The following is an 18,882-nucleotide window of genomic DNA, read 5'->3' on the forward strand; positions in this document are numbered from 1 at the left end:
TAACAGTTGAGGTTTTAACCCTTTGGAAAACAGGCATATACTATGTTTCCTGTCTGCAAGTTTCAAAACTCAGCTGGAAGACGTACTCAGATAGTAAAAAAAAAAGTCCTTCAATCAAAACCTTAAGTAAAAGTACAACATTAGCATACAAATGTACTTACAGCACAAAAAGGCATTCTGATCTATCTTTAGATTATTACATATCACTGAATATTAATTAATGTATTCATCACTTTAATCTTGCCGCTCACAAAAGTGGGTCTTATTTTTTTACAATATTGCAAGGAGGCTTGTGAATTCCCCCCAGGGATCCATAAAGTATTATCTTTAGCCATTAACACCCCCTAATTTATATGGTGGTTACATTTTGTATTATTAATCTGCAACTGCATTGTAACTGCAAGTTTTCAAATAAGTCGAGTAGAAAGTACATTTCTCTCTGAAATGTAGTGGGAGTTGAATTATAAAGCAGTATAAGATGGAAATACTCAAATAAAGTGACTCCAGTTTTATGTCTGTGGGCCTCATGACGCTAGAGCCACCTTAGCTTAGCATAAAGACTAGAGGCAGAGGGAAGCTAGCATGGCTGTCTTAAAAAATCCACCTATCACTACATCTACCTTTTACATTGCATCTCTGTTGCTTAATCCACACACAAAGTAATGAATATGGAATATTATGTTCTCATAATAATATCCATCATGATCTTTTAATATGAATTATTTTCTATTCTCGTTTTTTTTTGTCCTTTAAATTTGTGTTTTTGATGTCCGTATTATTGACCGGCAGCTGGACCTGATCTCACAGGTACTGGGCACATTTTTCTTAATGGAAGCCCCCTACACTCCCATCCTACCATCCTTTAGAGAAAGGTGTCAGGTGGGGCCAAAGGTGCAGAACCCACTCAGTCTATCCCCATTGGATGGTTCTGATTGCAGGGTTGTTGGTTGAAATGCATCTTACAGTCAGGTTCTGCATAGTGTTTACCAATTATATGAGAATGGGGGCTTTATGCAATATTCTGGATGTAGTCTGTGGTTAATAAACATGATAATATATTTTCAAATTAGGACCAATAATCCGTTATAAATGATATTCAACCTTTTTCTAACAAATGATAGAGTGTGTATGTTTGCTATTTGTACCTGGATGATGTTTAGAATAATTGACTCAAACAAGCAAGATCAGTTTGATGATAGTTTACAAAAATCAACTCTCTGGAGGCCTATCTTAAAAATATGAAAATATACACCCCTGACCTCAAATGGGTTACTTCCACAAAGCCAGAAACAACACACCCGCCCTTTGTTAACGCTCTCCGGGAACCACGTGGTTTCCGGAAAAATGCTGTAGGAGCGTGCATCAAGTAAGAAGTAGGCAGATTTACGCTTAACTTCCGGCTGCTTTAAAAATAAAAACCCTATAAATGTCTGCTGTGCGGTATCCGTAGACCTTGCGATGCCTCATCTTGAGCTATAGGTGGCAGATGAGCTAACCTCAAATATTTGAATGAATTATCATGTGGGTGAGTGTGTATGCAACACAGGCAAACTCTGGGCGAACCAGATGGTGGTACCAGTGATGCAGAAATAAAGAAGCAAGCTTACGTGAATATGGTATATTACAGACAAAATAAACATGTTTAAATTGTTTTATATGCAATAGAGGAATAACAGAAAACAGTCAATAGCTAAAATACAACTCAAAACCAAGTCGTCACAGACTAACAATAAAAAGAGAATACATATATAGCTGATTGTTTATATAATATATATATATATATATATATATACTGTATATACGCAATGAGTCCAATTAACCATTACACCTCTTTAAACACAACAGGCTCAGTTTCAGGATAACAAAGATGTAGACATTGATCGAAGACTGGTGTCAGGAATCCTTCAGCAAAATGTTGCATGTTTCATCTCGCTTTACTCTGAATATGGAGAGCTCATCTGTAAAACAAAAAGGAGAGCATTATAGCAGCACAACATGTCGAGGACTCATCTATAAAACCAAAAGAGATATAACATTCGCAAAAGAATACTAAAACCAACATAATAATGCTAATATACTAATTTGCCAATGTTATATCCAATACATTAACCCAGTGTCATCTTTTTATAGATCATTGGCACAACAGCATAAGCACAAAAGTTAAATGCCAACATAAGTTCCTCTATTATTTGTCTTAAGTGGTTTTGAGAAGATAACACAACACAAAGATAAAACAGCTTGTATTCTACATTTTTTGTTATTGCCAACTAATCCCAAGAAAAGACCGAAACGAACAATGTGTGTGTGTATCTTTCATATCCTCTCTGTGGCACTCGGTTCAAAGCCTATATGTGCTCCTACTGAAGACTACGGGATACTTTCAGTTGCGGATTAGTACACATTTGGTGTGCTAGTATTTCCAGCAGCAAGACGGTGTATGCAAGATTGATTAGTTTGGCTCATCAATGTGATTTTAATAGTTTTTTGATCATGACAATGATTTTGACAATGGGGCTCTGTGGCAAAGAGGAAAAAAATATCCCCCAGTCTTTGAATACAATACTACACTGTAGGTTGTGGTCTTTCCATGGGTTTTATTAATAATAAGTAAATATGCAGAGTATTGCAAGCGTTTCTTTCAAAGAAAAGAAACGCAGAGAATGCAAACTTACGGTGTCAATGTCAAAGCACAGTTGTTCGCTGAGCATGTCAAACTCCCCAGGAGTCATTGGTGGCTCAGGAGACTGACAAGAAGATGGTGTGGTGATTGCATGGGAGCTGGGATAACAGAGAAAATGAGACAATACAAGTGAAGGGACTGTGTTATGTACATTTTGCTATAGGTTGCATTGACAGCACAAGCAATGTGCCATAATTAATATATACATGTATCTGATAATTAAATGTTAGGGTGAAATTTATAGGAAAAAGTAAGTTTAGTAGGGGTCTCATGTAGTCTTCAAATGAACTCACCGCAATTCCGAGATGGGGATCAGGGAAGATGGTATGTATGGATGGACTGGAAATTGAACAGAGATACAAGAGAGATTAGTGTTGTAGCCTAAAATCTAGTGAGCCGACAAAGATTCAGGGCAAGCACTAAAAAAAACATGAACCCTTAATGAAGAAATATTTTTTGCACTCTTGCCTTTGCTTGGCTGACTGTTGTAAAGACGTCCGAAGGCGTCATTTTTGGGGATGTCGGGGTAGAGGAACTTGAGCGGGGTCTCTGGGACAACCCCGTCTGAGATCACTTTGTAGTCTCGTATGATGTCGGCAAACGGAAGAGCGCTGAGACGGTTTTTAGTGTATGGCTCCACAGAGTTGAACTTCACGTCTCCTGTAGTGAAACGTTTGTGTTAGCAAAGCACAGAAAAATATATCAAGTAAAGACAACAGGCAAGAAAGCTGCCCAAAATATATCACTTGCTTTACATAACTGACCTTGACCAAATAGTATTTAAAAATATACTTTTTTGAGACACATTTATGCGTTTTTTCCTCACCATTGTCGTTGTGCTCCACCCAGGTGAAAGTGATTCCTCCGAGGTGGCTCTCACTGAAGCGTAAGAGGAACGTGCCTGGCTCTCTGTCCTTTAGCAGAGTGCGCTCCATCTCTTTACTCACAAAGCCCATGATGTAGCTGCATGGGTGTGTCAGTGAAAAAGAAACAAAAAACGACAATGACTTTTTCATTCTTATTATTATTATCACATTTTAACATTCTACTAACAGTGACATCCATTGTGGTTAAGTTGTGTAGCTTTGTCTTTTGCACTACCAATTGATTGAATTCACTTATTAAACCTGGATAATAACACATTGTTTTTTACTATGTCTCTTGTTTGCACTATCCACTATGCTGCTGTAATCCTGTACATTTCCCCACTGTGGGACTAATAAAGGATTATCTTATCTTATCTTATCTTTTATCTTATAAAATGGATCAGAGAAAAGAAAGTCTAGCCGCTGTTTGTGAGTGTGTTTTGTGCTTGTACATTTTAAACCTGAAAAATATGAACTTGAGCATAGTAGTTTCTGATTAACTTGTCTTTCTCTGTTGGCAGGCTACTTTGGCTGCATGTCTGAAATGCTGCTGCTATCTTTTTCCTATAAGTGTTGTAGTTTGACAGTGTATAACTACTCAGACAATAACTGAACAAAATGCTGCTAAATATAGTGATACAAGCCAATTTCGTGAGATGCTTCACATCTAAAATACAGTGCCTACACTGCAATACATGGGAACTAATTTAATGTGGTACAGGTGCAGTTGCCTGAAATAGAGAGGCAGTTAGTGAGAAAACCGGTAAGTCCGCTACATTCAGCATTATATTTCCTGACTGTTTCTTGGCCACACACAGTTACTTCCTGGAGTCTATGCTGGTTGTTTGGCAACCCAACAGCGAGAACAACGTAAACAAACAATAGATAACCTGTTAATTAGTGGGCACTGTTTGGCAAATTTTGTTTCTTTTATAACAGGAACAAAGTCTTTATGCTAAGCCACCTGAGTGAATGATGTCGATTGTCTCATCTAACTCTCTCAAAAAAAAAAGAGCCAATAAGCATATTTCCCATAATGTCTAACTATTCCTTTAGGCTTTTGGGTAGTGGCAGACAGATGCTGAAACACATTTGTCCTCTTCAGCAAAGTGATTTTAAACACCACCGAAGATAGACAGGCACTTAGACTGCAACACCATCTCTTTGACAGGATGTAACAGTTTTTTTGGCAAGGGAGGGTCTTAACTTAGAGAAACAGAGCTCTACTCCTACATCTGGCCATAACCTTGTTGAGGTGTATGAGTCAGTGCCTCAAAACAGACATTTTCTTATCCAGTGAAATATAGTAACATCCTAAGAGGAGCAGTCCTACTGATTGGCAGCGATTCATTAGGACAGTTGAGGATGGTGGACAGTCAGGTGGCGTGAGACATAGCAAGTGAACCAGTGGCTTACTTCTCATTCCAGACTGGCAGCAAGTGCTTCTTGATGAGCTCCAGGATGGAGTCCAGCCACATCCAGAAACTGAAGGGCTTTCCTGGAATATTCTCCTTGAAGAATGAACGTCACACGGAGGAGGTATACAATGAGTACTTTTTTAAAATTTAAACATAACATTAGATATATAATGCAGATATGAAATGGAATAAAAAACATGTCCAGGATCAACGATACAGCATGGGACACATAACATGCTTTCTCATTGGCCACTAGATAGCACAACCATACGGGAGAAGAGACCACGTTGTACTTTGTGGTACATATTATTCAACACTTACCTTGGACAACTTGGACCAGGACACTTGATAGTCACTACAGGAGGCATGCTGACCTACAACAACAACACACAGCAAATAACATAAACGGCCGCACTGAAGTACCTAACACCCAGTGGCTTGGAAGTTCAAGTCTGCAGCTATGAGTCTTGTAGAAATGCCCCAGAGTATTGTACCGAACTCACGCCAGCCTCCAGAGACTATCAGCTAGCATGCCAACATTTACCCGTGAGGTCTGAATACAAAGCTTCAGCCTCCAGGTGAAAAAACATACCTTCAATGCCATCCCAAAACCTACAATCGTGTTCTTTGAAATCTAAAGGGCAAACATACCGAGAAGCTTTTCTCCCAGCATGTTGAGCTGCTCCTTGTTGAGGCCTTGACCCGCAAAGGTGGAGAACTGCCAGCTGAGGACCTCGGAGAGCTGGCTCCATGTGGCTCTAGGTGGGTTCCCAAAGAATGCCAAGTTCTGCGGATTATATGAAAGAGGAGGAAAAATGTAAGAGGGGGGGAAGAGGGGATGTGGAAGTAGTTTTTGAAAACACCTGTTAATCTAATGCAATACAATTCAACTGCACCAGAAACGACATCCTCTAAAATGATCATAAAGTTGAATCAACTGCTCACTAAAACAGTTGAGTTAGTTTTACCTAATAAAGTGACAACAGAGTGTAATTTCAAATGGAGTGTGTGAGCTCACCCTCGGCTCATCAGTCAGAAGGTTATACCACATGACAGACGCCCAGCCTCCAGGCAGCTGGCTCACATTGGAAATGACCACCAGTGGCAGAGAACACGTCTGGAAGGATTCACACACACACACGGTGAGCAAGTTGCGGCGTCAATAACAGAGAGTCAAACATCAAGTCAAATCTACACTGCTTGTTCTGACCTCGAGATCAATGGTGAGGCCCTGCAGTGTGAAACAAGCCTCAAAACCGAGGGAGTGAAGCTCCTCCGTCACAGAGAGGAGACCCTGCGAAACACACAAAACACAGACCCGTTTTACAGTATATCCCTCTAAGTGCTGCATTGTGAATTTGAATTATGAGGCTCATTCGGCACAACAATATTAGAATAATAATAGTATTTTTAGACAGTAGAAACGACAGTTGCAACATTTACTTATTTTGAATTCAAACAATTAAATATTACAGTAGCATAGGTATTCAGCATCAGTGGTGAGGGACCACTCTGCTGGTATATTAAAGGGACAGATCACCCCAAAATCATCTGATCCAATCAATCTGTACCTTAAATGGTCAACTCATCTTCATTTCTTACCTCATTCCCCTTTGTCCCGTTGATGTATTTCTTCTCTTTCAGCTGCTGTAAGATACAAACTCAATATCAGTAAAACAACACAAAAAAGGGAAATTCAACAAATCACCACTTTGACAAACTGGTCAATGCTTTATACCATATCCAAGTAAGTACACACTGATAGTGTATGACAGCTACTGAGAATATTGAAGTATGAAGTAATATAATGACTTTTTCAAGTTATGGGGGAAAACAACTTTTCCTCTTCTGTCTGAGCGCGATGGAGGACTGGTTATGTGTAGTCCTGCAGGTATTTTCTGATAATAAATGACAAATAAGCGTTTATTCGAATCAGAGAGGGAATGGGTTGTCTTACCAGGTGTCTAAACTCCACAGAGAGGCAGCCGTTGGAGTAGTCCTCAATGTCCATAACTTTAGTGTTGTTGGTCAGGATAAAAAACTGACGACTTCTGAGGAGAAGGAAGAAGGTAAAATAAAGAAGCCTAATTTTTATGCTATCCGTATCTATGCTGACTGTTTTAAGATGACACAAATGCACCTGTAGCTGCTGAAATCTGAATACATTTTCTAAATGCTTACAATTTAGAAATGATAGTTTTGTGTATGGTTTCAAAATAAAAGCTCACAACTCTTAACCTCAAACCTTCTTAACTGTAAAGGAAGACAACTTTGAAACCTCAGCTGTAGAATTTGAGCAACTTGTTGCTCCTGGAGGGAAGACTCTCTCCAGGTAAATATTCAGTTACAGTAAAAGTATTTTTAATAGTTTTTTAACAAAACTGAGCTGAAAGAAAGACAAATTTATTGTTATGTTACTGACCGCAGTATGAAACATTGTCTGTTGGCCACTGTTCTTCAAACCTGCTAACTTGGTGCTACACTCTTAAATTAAGCATCATTCCTACGCCCTGTCTTGAGGTTTTTTGTACTCACACTCTGCCAGGAGGGAGGTCCCTAGAGACACACACATACACACACACATAAATAATGATTAGCGCACATTCATCTCAAGAATATAACTTTAACATTTAAGATAGATAGATATAATACTGTATGTTAATTTAAGTTTTTTTTCTTAGCCTAGAAGTGCAAACCATTACAAAAATGTTAACATAAAAGTCTCACTTGTCAAATATTGTTTTCACTTTCAGCTGGTAATCCACTTCTGGAAGTTTAACCAGGAGTCTGAGAGAAATCAGGAGGAGGAAAAAATATTGAATTAAGAACCACCATTACTACTAATTATTTAACTACAAACTGAGGTTCAAACAGGAGCCACATATAGCATAAAGAAATCATACAAACATATGATGTCACATGTCGATACCTGACTTTGGTGGTGAACTGTACTCCGGTCTTGATGATGAGGGGTTTCTGTGGATGTGTGGGCATGCATGGCTGCTTCTCCACCACAAATGAGCTGAGAACAAACCACAAATCATATGATCAACACAGTTTTGACCATGTTCATTTCACTTGACAGCTCATGCCTGTAGGGCATTCAAGCCACCAGTTGGCTGTGTTGGTCCTGTGTTCTAGCACCTTATTGTATTGTGTACGTGTATGTATGTGTTATCAGTGCTGCACGTACAGTAGGAAGTGGTTCATACATGTCAGTGTTGTCTCATCTTCCATGTACAATCTGCATGTATTTAAATAGCTACACTTTTAAACTATAAAACAAAATGTGAAAACTGGTTTCAAAAGAGAAACTCACTGTGTGTGTGGAATTAATTAGCTAAAACTAAAATAAATGCAAAATAAAAGGATTATGAGTAAAGTGTTTATGATCAAAGCACCAAATTATTACAAAAGGTGTAGGAGCACTTGAAAGAGAGTAAGAGCATCTGTATTACGTTGTACTGTGTTGCATTTTTTAAGCACATGTACATACTTTTAGTTGCATCTAATGTTGCATTGAGTGCTGGTCAGAGTACCTCTTGATGAGGTGATAGATGAGGTATTTGATGCGCTCCTCCATCTGAGGTTTTTGCAGGGGGATCGGGTCACTTTCGTAGGTGACCTTGACAACCAGCTCCACCAGTTTGTCCAGCTGACGCTTTATCTGGAAGAGACTCTGGGCGATCAGAGTAAACCTGAGAGGGGACAGGTGAGAGGGAACGAAACCAAGCTTATTTCATACACATGACCTACAAATCAAGCCAATCTGGGGTTTATCCCCTGTTGGTGATAATTCACACTGGAAACAACTCGATGTAACAACAGAGCAGAGTTTGACTTAGTTTTCAAGCCAAAGATGTTAAATTATATAGGCTTTAAAAGGACCATAAGTAATATATCTAATGTATTAAATCATAAAATACCACCACAATATGTCACCAGAGACATGACTTGAAATACAAGCTTTTCTGACAACAATGCCACAGCCAATATGTGGAAATTTCCATTGTGGTGAGGAACGGCTGTTTTTGTTTTGACCTGTGTGATCCCTCCCGCTGCTTATTTCTACACCACTGGTTGCCAGATATGAAACAAACCGGCACACAAACATAGTGTGCTGCAGCCATGGAAAGAAGTAAACATGAAATGGATTTTAGAGATTAGCCTTTAATAAAGAAAAAACAATTAGGCTATTACTAGTTCAGCATTATTGTTGATGAACATCTCTCTGTGGTCCGCGTGCAGCTGGGTTATCAAGGCAGCATTTCAGTTTTTGAGACACAAAGCCGGGTGAAGTCATACCAGCTAATGCTGGCTAACGCTGTCATGCTAACACATGCTATCACTCCTGCCGGAGGAGCGGACGGGTCACGGCTGTTTACTGCCTCTGCAAAAACCAGCATGACCAATATATATACGACAATATAAATTGACTCAATTTATGGGGGGCAACCTTCTCCAAAATTTTAAACCCTGGCTATCAATGTTCCCATCATGCTCAACATTGCACGTTTAAAACATGTTCTAGAGTTAACATTGGATTGAAAGCAAAAGATTTCTGTAAATATTCCTTCATTACCAACTCTGCAGCTGGTCCAGGCCAGTGAGCAGCGGACCACCAATGGCGGCGATCTGCTGTCTGCGCTTCCAGTCCTGCAGCTCAGGGTTAAGCTGAGAGGTCATCAGGTCCTCAATCTCCTTGATCACATCATCCATCTTTGATAAGATCTCCTAAGAAAGGTGTTTAAAACAGCTGTCACGGTTTATAAGACACAACACGTCTTGATTTGTACACTGATGAGGTGATGGCACCTCTGTAACTTTTATATCCGGAGACATTTTGGTAAGATTGCCTGATCCCTCACATGTCAGAGCTTTGCGTGATGATACAAATGCGTACCTTCCTTTTAAAGTCGAGCCTGTTAAGCATTTCCTGCAATCTTGTTACTTCCTGTTTCATCACATCAGAGTTCTGTCGAGTATCTGTTGATTCTGGCACACACACACACACAACCACAGTACATAGTTTTGAGCATGTTGTTTATCTTGTGTGATGTGTGCACATCGTATAACCGGGCACACCTCGAGACTGCAGTGTCTTGTAGCGGAAATCAAAGTCATCCTGCATGTCCTCGATGTATTTCACAGCCTGGTCCATCAACTAGACATAGACAGACATTTGTTTTTAAAGTTCATTTAATTGGATGAAATGTAGGTATGACTTTATTTTGATATTCCCTGAAACGTCTGAGTGTTTCAGTTACCTGCACGCTGGCCCTGATGATCCCAACTCTGTTGTCCATGTTCTTCTGTCTCTCAAAGGCCACAGAATTCTGCAATGATTTCTCCAGTGGACCCTGTTGGAAAATCTTCTTTTTAGAAACCTTTTTATTTCATTTTAATTGACTTGCTGTGTTTTTCTTTTTTTAAATTACAGATCAAACGTAGACATTTAATCTGCATTTTTTTTCCTGTAAACTGTATTATTTTTAACAAGGAATTATGATAGCACTTGTAATATAATACAAATTTCACATTTCTGCCAGAACACATGGATATGATGTGGTGGTTCAACCACTATGCACACATTTGATAATATGAAACAAGAGTATACAGCCATGCTAGCAGCTCTGCCAGGCTGTATAGCTACACAGGCACAATGGTGCGTCGAGATAAATGTTAATGTCAGCATGCTAACAACGGCCACAATGACAATGCTAGATATTTCCCATCACCACCTAAGTGTAGGGTGTTAGTATGCTAACATTTTCTAATAAGCAGTAACATAAAGAGAGCTGAGGCCAATGAGAACGTCATTAATTATGCAGATCATAAACCATTGGACAAACTACAACTTTGAGCTGACTGAAAAGTCAGGGGATCACCAATTGTTTTGTAAACTACTTCATATCATATTAGATAGCCAAATAGAGAAATTACCGCAAATGAGAGGAGAGACAGGGAACAACAAATGCGGCCCGGCCAAACACCAACCAGGGACGCCACAGTACGCGGTCGACACTTCAACCTCTAGGCCACCATGGCGCACCGTCAACGAAGTTATTAGGATTCATCCTCTGGGGACCATATCTCTTCCAAAGTTCATGACAATCTACCAATATTTTTATAGGGGATGTCTAGACCAAAGTGGTATACCAAACAACATCGCCAACACTAGAGCAATGCTTAAAACAGATGATGTCCAATATACTGTCAACAATATGCACCTTGTCCATTAATATGGTGCAGCAGTTACATGACTGCTGGACATTCGATAAGAAGCAGAAATGAAACTCAAATTTAGCTAAAACCTCCAATAATTGTATTTTGCCATCTGGGAGTAGAAAAAAACCAAACTGTAAACACAACACTGATATATTATCATCTTTGAAGTAAAAGGCAAACGTATTAGCAAACAATTGCTAAATGTAAGTCCATATTTTTTGAAAATTTGTTTATATAAAAGAAATATACAATCATTAACTGTTCATTTAGTTTTACAGCATCTTTGCGGCAGCCTCCCTGGAATACTATGAATTAAAAACGTTTTGGGGTGTTTCAGCACTTTCAGTTACGTAAGCACTAGAAATATCTTGCCATGCTGCATTGTTTCCTGGGAATAAAGTGAAGCGGCTGGGAATATGGGGGTGTATATGATACAGTATACTGTTTTCCTGGTAGGCCAGCAGCACTAATTTCCCAGCAGCAGCTGTTTTTTTTGTTATTAAGGAACCAGAAGGGACTTTCGCTCTGAGCGAGACGATGTGACAAACCTGTTCCTGCATGCAGGCGCTGGAGAGGATACGGCGCTCTTCCCTGAGGCAGGTGGAGATAACCCTGGCCATGACAGCAGGGTTTGTCGTGTATTTCACCTGTGGGGCCACACACACACACACACACACACACACACACACACACACACACACACATAGAGAGAATATTTCATGTTACAAAAACACCCACACACAAGAAATGCACAAATGCCCATAAAAGAACCAACAGCCTAATTGGCTTTACATTTTTGTTTTAGTTTCCACAGTGCCTGTTTATCTAACCATCCTTTCACAGAGATGTGTCATCATGGGTCTGCCCGGAGACGTCAGGTTTTTACTGGAAGTACTTGATATATTTAATCACAAAGGAATGAGGTTCAACATGACTCTGGCAAGAAATAAAAGGAACACAGATCAGTTATGATGAAAGAGTAAATATGAGGCACGTAGCCAAAGGTGTGCACAGACTTTGTACGTGGAGTACAACCAGTTTCGTTCCCATGGCATTATAGCCCGTAGTTCTTTGGAATCTCGGTGAACACTCTGAGGGTGTGATCCTCAAAAGGCAAAACAAATTAAACAAAACAATGATGAAGTACTTTACAGCTACTTGAATTCAAGGAAGATCCCTATTAAAAGTAATAGAGCTCAGCCCTGGAAGAAATTACAGTATATTTCTGTTTGACTAAATTCTTTGAAAATAGTCAGGGCTTGAGGCAGTGTAGATTGGGTACAACAGTTATCTATTGATGCACTTCTGTAAAGTTGGGGGACTCGCATGAGACAGATTTGAAAAAGAAGAGTCAAAGTTCAAACAAAAGAAGAAGAGATATTCTGACTTTTAGTCCCTTGTATGTGTCAAGCTCCAAAGAAACACTGGGCCCTACATTTCCCATAATGCAACCATAGCCTCTGTTGATTGGACCCTCCCTGCCTGTTGAGTACCATCGTCTTTTAAACTCTTTGCTCCCGTTGTGCAACACAGTCTCCTGTTACAAATCTCCAAATCCGTGATAACCTTGAGGACGTCCCTATGAGGGTTATTCTCCCAGGCCTGGTTTACACAAGCTGAGTGGTGCTCCCTGTGACTAAACTGATCTTTAAGAATAAAATTGATGGAGAAATTTAAATTTCAAAATATAAACCAGATATATTGTTCTGTTTCATACATGAACGAGACCTTGTTCATTGCTGTATACATAAATAGGGTTATATTAGGCCTATGTTCTGTGAGTTTTAAATATGCTTCTAATACAGGATTGTTTTCCAAATAAAAACCAAAATAACAATGCCTTATGTTCATCCAGTACATCTAAAATACAGAGCAGCCACAAACGTTCCCTCTGCAACACTCCTGCCTCCGCCGCTGTATCCACATCACCACATGCATGGTTTTCATGTTCTGCCTGAGATTGAAGAGTGTGGTGCTGTTTTGCTCATCAGCCCAGACAAAAAAACACTTAGAAAAGTACCAGTTATTGTGAATGTGGGAAGAGGAAACTTTTTCTCTCGCCTCCAGGCATGACTAAGTTTTCATGCATCAGCATCATTGCCAGAATGATGACCGAGGATGCATCAACACACCTACACGCTCACTTTCATTACAATAACACCGATGCCACTTAGCAATGTCAGGCAGCGGATTAGTGTGGTTTAGTGTTTCTGGCATTTAAAATCTATTTTTTGTTGACCTGCATCATTTTGCAAAAATGTATTCTGGACACATCTCAGAGATCACCTGTCAGTCAAACCAGCAGTGTGCTAACATATTATATATTATTGTATTAAATAATATATATATTGTATTTTATCAGAGATTTTAGATGCATCGCTGTGTGTGTACCAGAGGGGTTTTCCTAAGAAAGATTCTGCTTGAATGTGGGTGATGAGACAATCAAATGCATTTTGAATCGACGAGACAAACTTCTCTCACACATCACAACAACAACCCTCAAGCACCCCTCACTACCGCACAGGAGTAACTGCTTCCTCTGAGAAGTGTTGACTTTGACACATACACACACACACACACACACACACACACACATTCAGACACAGGAAACAGTGGTGTGAGCCTCATGGGTTTGTTCTGCAAAGGTATATGTCTTCCAGAATAAAATGTGTGCTGAGGCTCATGACGTCGGTGAGCTTCGACCACAACGTCCGGGACCAAACTGTCGTGAGCTCACCGAGAGATTACCTCCAGAATATGATAACACGAAAGAAAGTGACAAAGGATGTCTCTTTTCCCTTAACACATCAATTATTGTGCTTAGACAAGGATTTTAACAAGCAATAAATGGATAAGTTATGAAAGAATGGACTGTCTTTAACACTGTGTAAAACACCAAAAACGTATATCACTACTTGCATGGCCTTTCCTCTCTTCATTTTGACATTTGAGTGTCTGAAGAGTGAAAACAGTTGCTGCTTTTAGGTGACACAGAGAAACAACACAAAAATAGAAACCGGTTACACATTCAAAGTGACTTTTTAATTTACTTCCCTTTCACTTCCAGCTCACATACACCATAGATCAAAAAACCACTTCTCCTTATTACAGACGTTTTAAATTTGAGTGCCGCATATGATGAGTATCGTCAGTCAGTGGTTGAATATTAATTCCGCAATGAAGCTAGCAACTTTTTTTTTTTTTTTTTAACTGGGAGTGATAGTGTTCAGCAAATGTAGGGCGATTTATATAAAACCTAGTTTGGTCTGATTTTGTTTTTTTAAGATAAGTGAACGCTTCACCTAAGAAAATATCGAATCTTGTTATGATGAAGAAAATGACCAGACTGAAGACTACTGTAATAAATGCAGATCTCTGTGCAGGTGTATAAGCAAATGTAAGTTTCTTCCCTCCTACTTCCTTTGCATTGATACATGTCAACAAAAACATGTAAGTGAAATCTACTGTACAGTCATCTCTTTCTAACAGTTTTGATCGCACCTTTGCTATTGCATTAGCACTTCTTTTATTTACTCGTTGATGCTCCTGTCTGTCTAGATACACTGCTACATATGTAATCCAATTTCCGGCAATGTGATGAACAAAAAAAAGATCCTGTAAGTCATTTTCAAAATAATGATATAGTATGTCAAGATAATGAGAAGCTTTCTCAAAATAATTACATTAAGTTAATAATGAGTTTCTTGTTATTTTGCTATACTGAGTCATTCATTTTAGAAAGATTCTCCTAATTTTTGCAATATGAAGTTATTATTTTGAAACACTAAGCTAATTACTGTGTTGTGCAAGTATTGTTGACAATTGAGTGAGTATTGGATATTGCATAATAACTAGGACATGAAAGGATAAAAGAAGGGTGACACACCTGTAACTGCTGTTGTATGATTTTCATGTTGTGTCTCTGTAGGAAGTTCTGCTCCTGTGATCGCACCTTATCCAACTGGGACAGCAGGTCTGTGAACAGCACCGCCGCCATTGACTCATCGTTAGCTGCTATGTCCCTGAAAAACAGACACACAGTGTGTGGTGTTTAGGAGATTCCCATCAAAACACATGAAGAAGAAGATAGCTGATATTATGCTCTTATAATAAAAAAAAATAGACCCCCAACAAAGAAATTCAGTGTGTGTGCTATTACTTTTTAGTCACCCACTTGGGAGCAGCTAAATAAGCTGAAAACACATTATGTTGCTTATTATCGCCTTATAAAGTTATGAGTGTTTACATGTTTTCACGTCAACAGACAGAGCAACATAAGCTTTTATTTGCAATCATGTTTCTGGCCACAGGTCTGGTTCACTCTCTTTCGGCTCTGCGTTGTTCTCTACGCACTCGTTACAAAAATGTTCGGCTCTTAAACCATCCGCTACATGGGTCGGTCAGCTGTTTGGGGCTGGGCAGGTGAAGTAGACTTGGCTCTAATGATAATCACTGGTTTTTTTTTGGCCCACAGACTAACAACAAAGTGAAGACATTAAAGGCTGTAAAACCAAAACTGAGAGTGGAAAGATGCTAAAGCACACATTCCACTTTAAAGGTCCCAAGAACCCAAATTGCAAATATCATATTCTTTTACTAAGGCTACCCTTAGCCTTAATAAAAAACAATGAAAACAATTGCCTTTTTCCTGTAATTTGGGAGATTTGATCTTTAAGGTTGATAAGATGGTCATCTTCAGAAAAGTGCAGGACAATGTTCAACATACACACAAATACCCAGGGAGCAGGACTCACCAATCCTGAGACTCGATCCAGCTGGACAGACCCTGACGGATGTCCATGGGGAAGTTATCGTCATACAGGTAGTCCACATGTTCCAGGAGTCTGATCTCCAGCTGCTGAATCTGCTTCCACTGGCTCATACTGCCATGCATACAGACACCACAAAAACATAGAAATCATCATGCACTTAAAGATAAAGTATCATCTTGTAATTCTACAATGTATCATAGATACAGCAGACATATTGTAAAAAAAAAAAAAATAGTCTGCAGTTCAGTGCTATTTTTTCATATTTGTTACCTGTGCTGTTTCTGCGCTGCTTTTCCGTCAGTCTCATTTACCATGTGCACTTGGTTCCCTCTTTAGCTTTCGATTTTTAATGTTCAGGAAGCGACCTCATTTATTTAGGGGCTGTCCTCATACTCAGGAAACCCGCCCATCCAGACATTATGCAGACCCGCAGTATCGGAGGAATAAGGTAACATTTTACCGGTAATAGGACCATATACGTCACAAGACACGTGAGACCGTCATCAGTAAAACAAAACAATTTTTTTTAAAGGATTGGAATGGAAGAAATATCAGCTATGTCGCAGTACAAACGATAACTCTTGAATAAGTTAGTAGTTTAATAAGAATAATATTACGAGGTGGCCTACACTAAATTGATGTGATTTAAGGGTCATAATCTGTTGATGTAAAGGTGTTTTACTCAGACTACCATGTAGAAAAGGTTACATTTTAATAGCTTAATGTTATAAAAATGTAATCTTTTGAGACAGTTCACAAGACCACGTGAACTAAATAATGGCACTGCAATTCAATTCAGCTCAAATCAAGTCAAAATGTTATTCTATTCGGGTCTGTGCACGAAGTATAATTCATTTGCCATTGTTCACGTTGTATAATGAACAATGCCAGTTTAGTAATATGTCCTAATCTCATTGGTCTACTTGTGTTAATGTAAATGTCTTCTGCTACGTGTGAGTTCGTTGTTCGGTTAACGCTTTGTCTGTGTTATTGTCGCATTGAATGAACACGTGCAATGCAATTCTGCGCACCAAAACATCAGCTTGCTCCATTATTCAGCTTTAATAATGAACATTGAGTAAAGGACGTCGAGAGTCGGAAACAGAGACAGCTCGCCTTCAAAGTAAAGGTTGCGCGTTTTCAAACGTGTTTGCTCCAGCGATCAATTTATGGAGAGCTAAATTAAATACATAAACAAATATTGAACATAACTGTTATAAAGTCATAGTTCTGCCCCTTTCCAGCAATTGAACGTGAATAAACTGCCAATGGGCGCAAACACTGAATTATTTGTATGTAATGATTCATTATACCATCAATGTATTTAATTTAATCAAGGCTTCTTTAAACTATTTGGGTGAATGTTTCAGGCTGTAGTTTTGAGACTTGTAATTAGCATGACTGTACAAAGAGTTGATTTACCCTGAATTTTGACTTTAAGGCTGGATCTGTTTTCATGACAGTAATGCTACTAAGCTATCCCATGTCAAATCCTTCAAGTTTATTTTCTGCCGCATAAAAGTCACTATTGAACATGTTCATATTGGTAGTGCCAACCCATAGTTAAACACATCATTAATATAATAATTATTGCAATCAATTTTGCAATTGTAAATGCTTGCATCTGTAGATTTCTCCTACATTTCCAAAAAAGTAAACATTAGATAATTTCTCATTTGCATTTTTAGACGTTTCTGAAAAATGTGTAGTACAAAAAATAAGGGTCTTAATTTACGTAATAAAGTTTCATGTTGATATCTGTCAGTTACATTTTTAACCATATTCACCTCAAGTGTTGATGAATGTAATTTTAGGATGCATATTTTAAAAAGCTGTTTCCTCAAAATGATTTTTTTTTTCAGACTCTGAAAGTAACACTCACATACATACAGTGAACATCCCAGTTTCATTTTTTCCTAAAAACATAGAGAATTTTCTTTATTTTTTATGGCTGTGAAACATTGACTCAAATATGTAAGCAAAATAAAACAATCATTTTTAACCTGGTTCAGATATATGATAAGATAATACACCATTTGCATATCCAAACAATAATGTAAATAAAGTGCTGCCCAAAAACTCAAACCGTCAGTATAATTTGAAAGATGCTAAACAATATCAACCATTTAGGATTGCAGAAACTCTGTTTGGGCAGATTCATTATTTACCAAGAAATCCAGTTTGATTTTAGACCTCATGTTTTAGTTGTCAGCCAAAATATGAAGTGCTATATAAATGGCCACACGGTGGTGGTATCCCATCAAGCACTCAGTTGATCCCTTGTTCATGGCCGAACTTTCCAATAAATTTCATGAGTCTGTTATGTCATTATTTTGTATAAATGTCCTGGTAACAAATAGGACCAAATAGCCTGCGTGTGCTTTACATGTGTTTACCATTGTCTCTATACAATGTGTGTGTCTTTTATATCTTAATGTTTTAAGTAAAAGCTTTTCAAAGGTTGGATGATAATTTCAGCTCAAATGGTCATTAACATTGCATCATACTTTTTACTAGAAACCAACTGTGTTAAATGTATTGTACATTTCATGAACATGGCAAAGCCAAAACAGAACCTTTACAATCGTGACTTCGTGAATTCTGTGCAGCAGCCTGCTTTCAACCACATGATGGTCCATTTGTCTGGGAGAATCCAGTCAAAATTAACTTAAAAATGTCTCCAACTGACAGATAATAGATGAGGTCTTCAGCCTGGAATTTCTGCTCAATCACATTTATTTCCATTAGATAACATTACCAGAAGTACAAAATCAAGCACACAGACAAGAAAAATCCATATCACTCAACATATCTTCACAACCATTAAAAAAAATGTAGCCTCTTTATCAATTACATTATTAGCTGACACACTGCACTTCCAATATTGTTTAGCAACATTGTTTTGTGATTTCAATGAG

At 38.6% G+C, this 18,882-nt stretch overlaps 1 protein-coding gene across 2 annotated transcripts; it reads right to left on the reverse strand.

Moving 5' to 3' along the window:
- Positions 1-1,637: 1,637 nt before the first annotated feature.
- Positions 1,638-16,289, reverse strand: stat4 (signal transducer and activator of transcription 4). Of its 2 annotated transcripts, none has more exons than XM_076105856.1 (24): positions 16,235-16,289; positions 15,947-16,075; positions 15,079-15,214; positions 11,741-11,839; positions 10,232-10,324; positions 10,050-10,128; positions 9,868-9,959; positions 9,547-9,698; positions 8,504-8,662; positions 7,894-7,986; positions 7,692-7,751; positions 7,500-7,520; positions 6,922-7,012; positions 6,567-6,611; positions 6,175-6,258; positions 5,983-6,081; positions 5,616-5,751; positions 5,286-5,338; positions 4,963-5,057; positions 3,507-3,643; positions 3,149-3,340; positions 2,974-3,019; positions 2,673-2,778; positions 1,638-1,958 (listed from the first exon to the last, which is right to left on the reverse strand). In XM_076105856.1, exons 1-24 carry the CDS (start codon positions 16,276-16,278, stop codon positions 1,935-1,937), a joined length of 2,265 nt encoding a protein of 754 aa, XP_075961971.1. In that variant the 5' UTR covers positions 16,279-16,289; the 3' UTR covers positions 1,638-1,934. The 2 variants fall into 2 exon arrangements, with proteins under 2 accessions (XP_075961971.1, XP_075961962.1); XM_076105847.1 differs by having other exon boundaries at positions 6,922-7,015.
- Positions 16,290-18,882: the final 2,593 nt, after the last annotated feature.

The sequence above is a fragment of the Anarhichas minor genome, unplaced genomic scaffold (assembly GCF_050575085.1).
Source record: "Anarhichas minor isolate MPS153535 unplaced genomic scaffold, ASM5057508v1 ptg000004l, whole genome shotgun sequence".
NCBI classification, from domain to species: domain Eukaryota; kingdom Metazoa; phylum Chordata; class Actinopteri; order Perciformes; family Anarhichadidae; genus Anarhichas; species Anarhichas minor.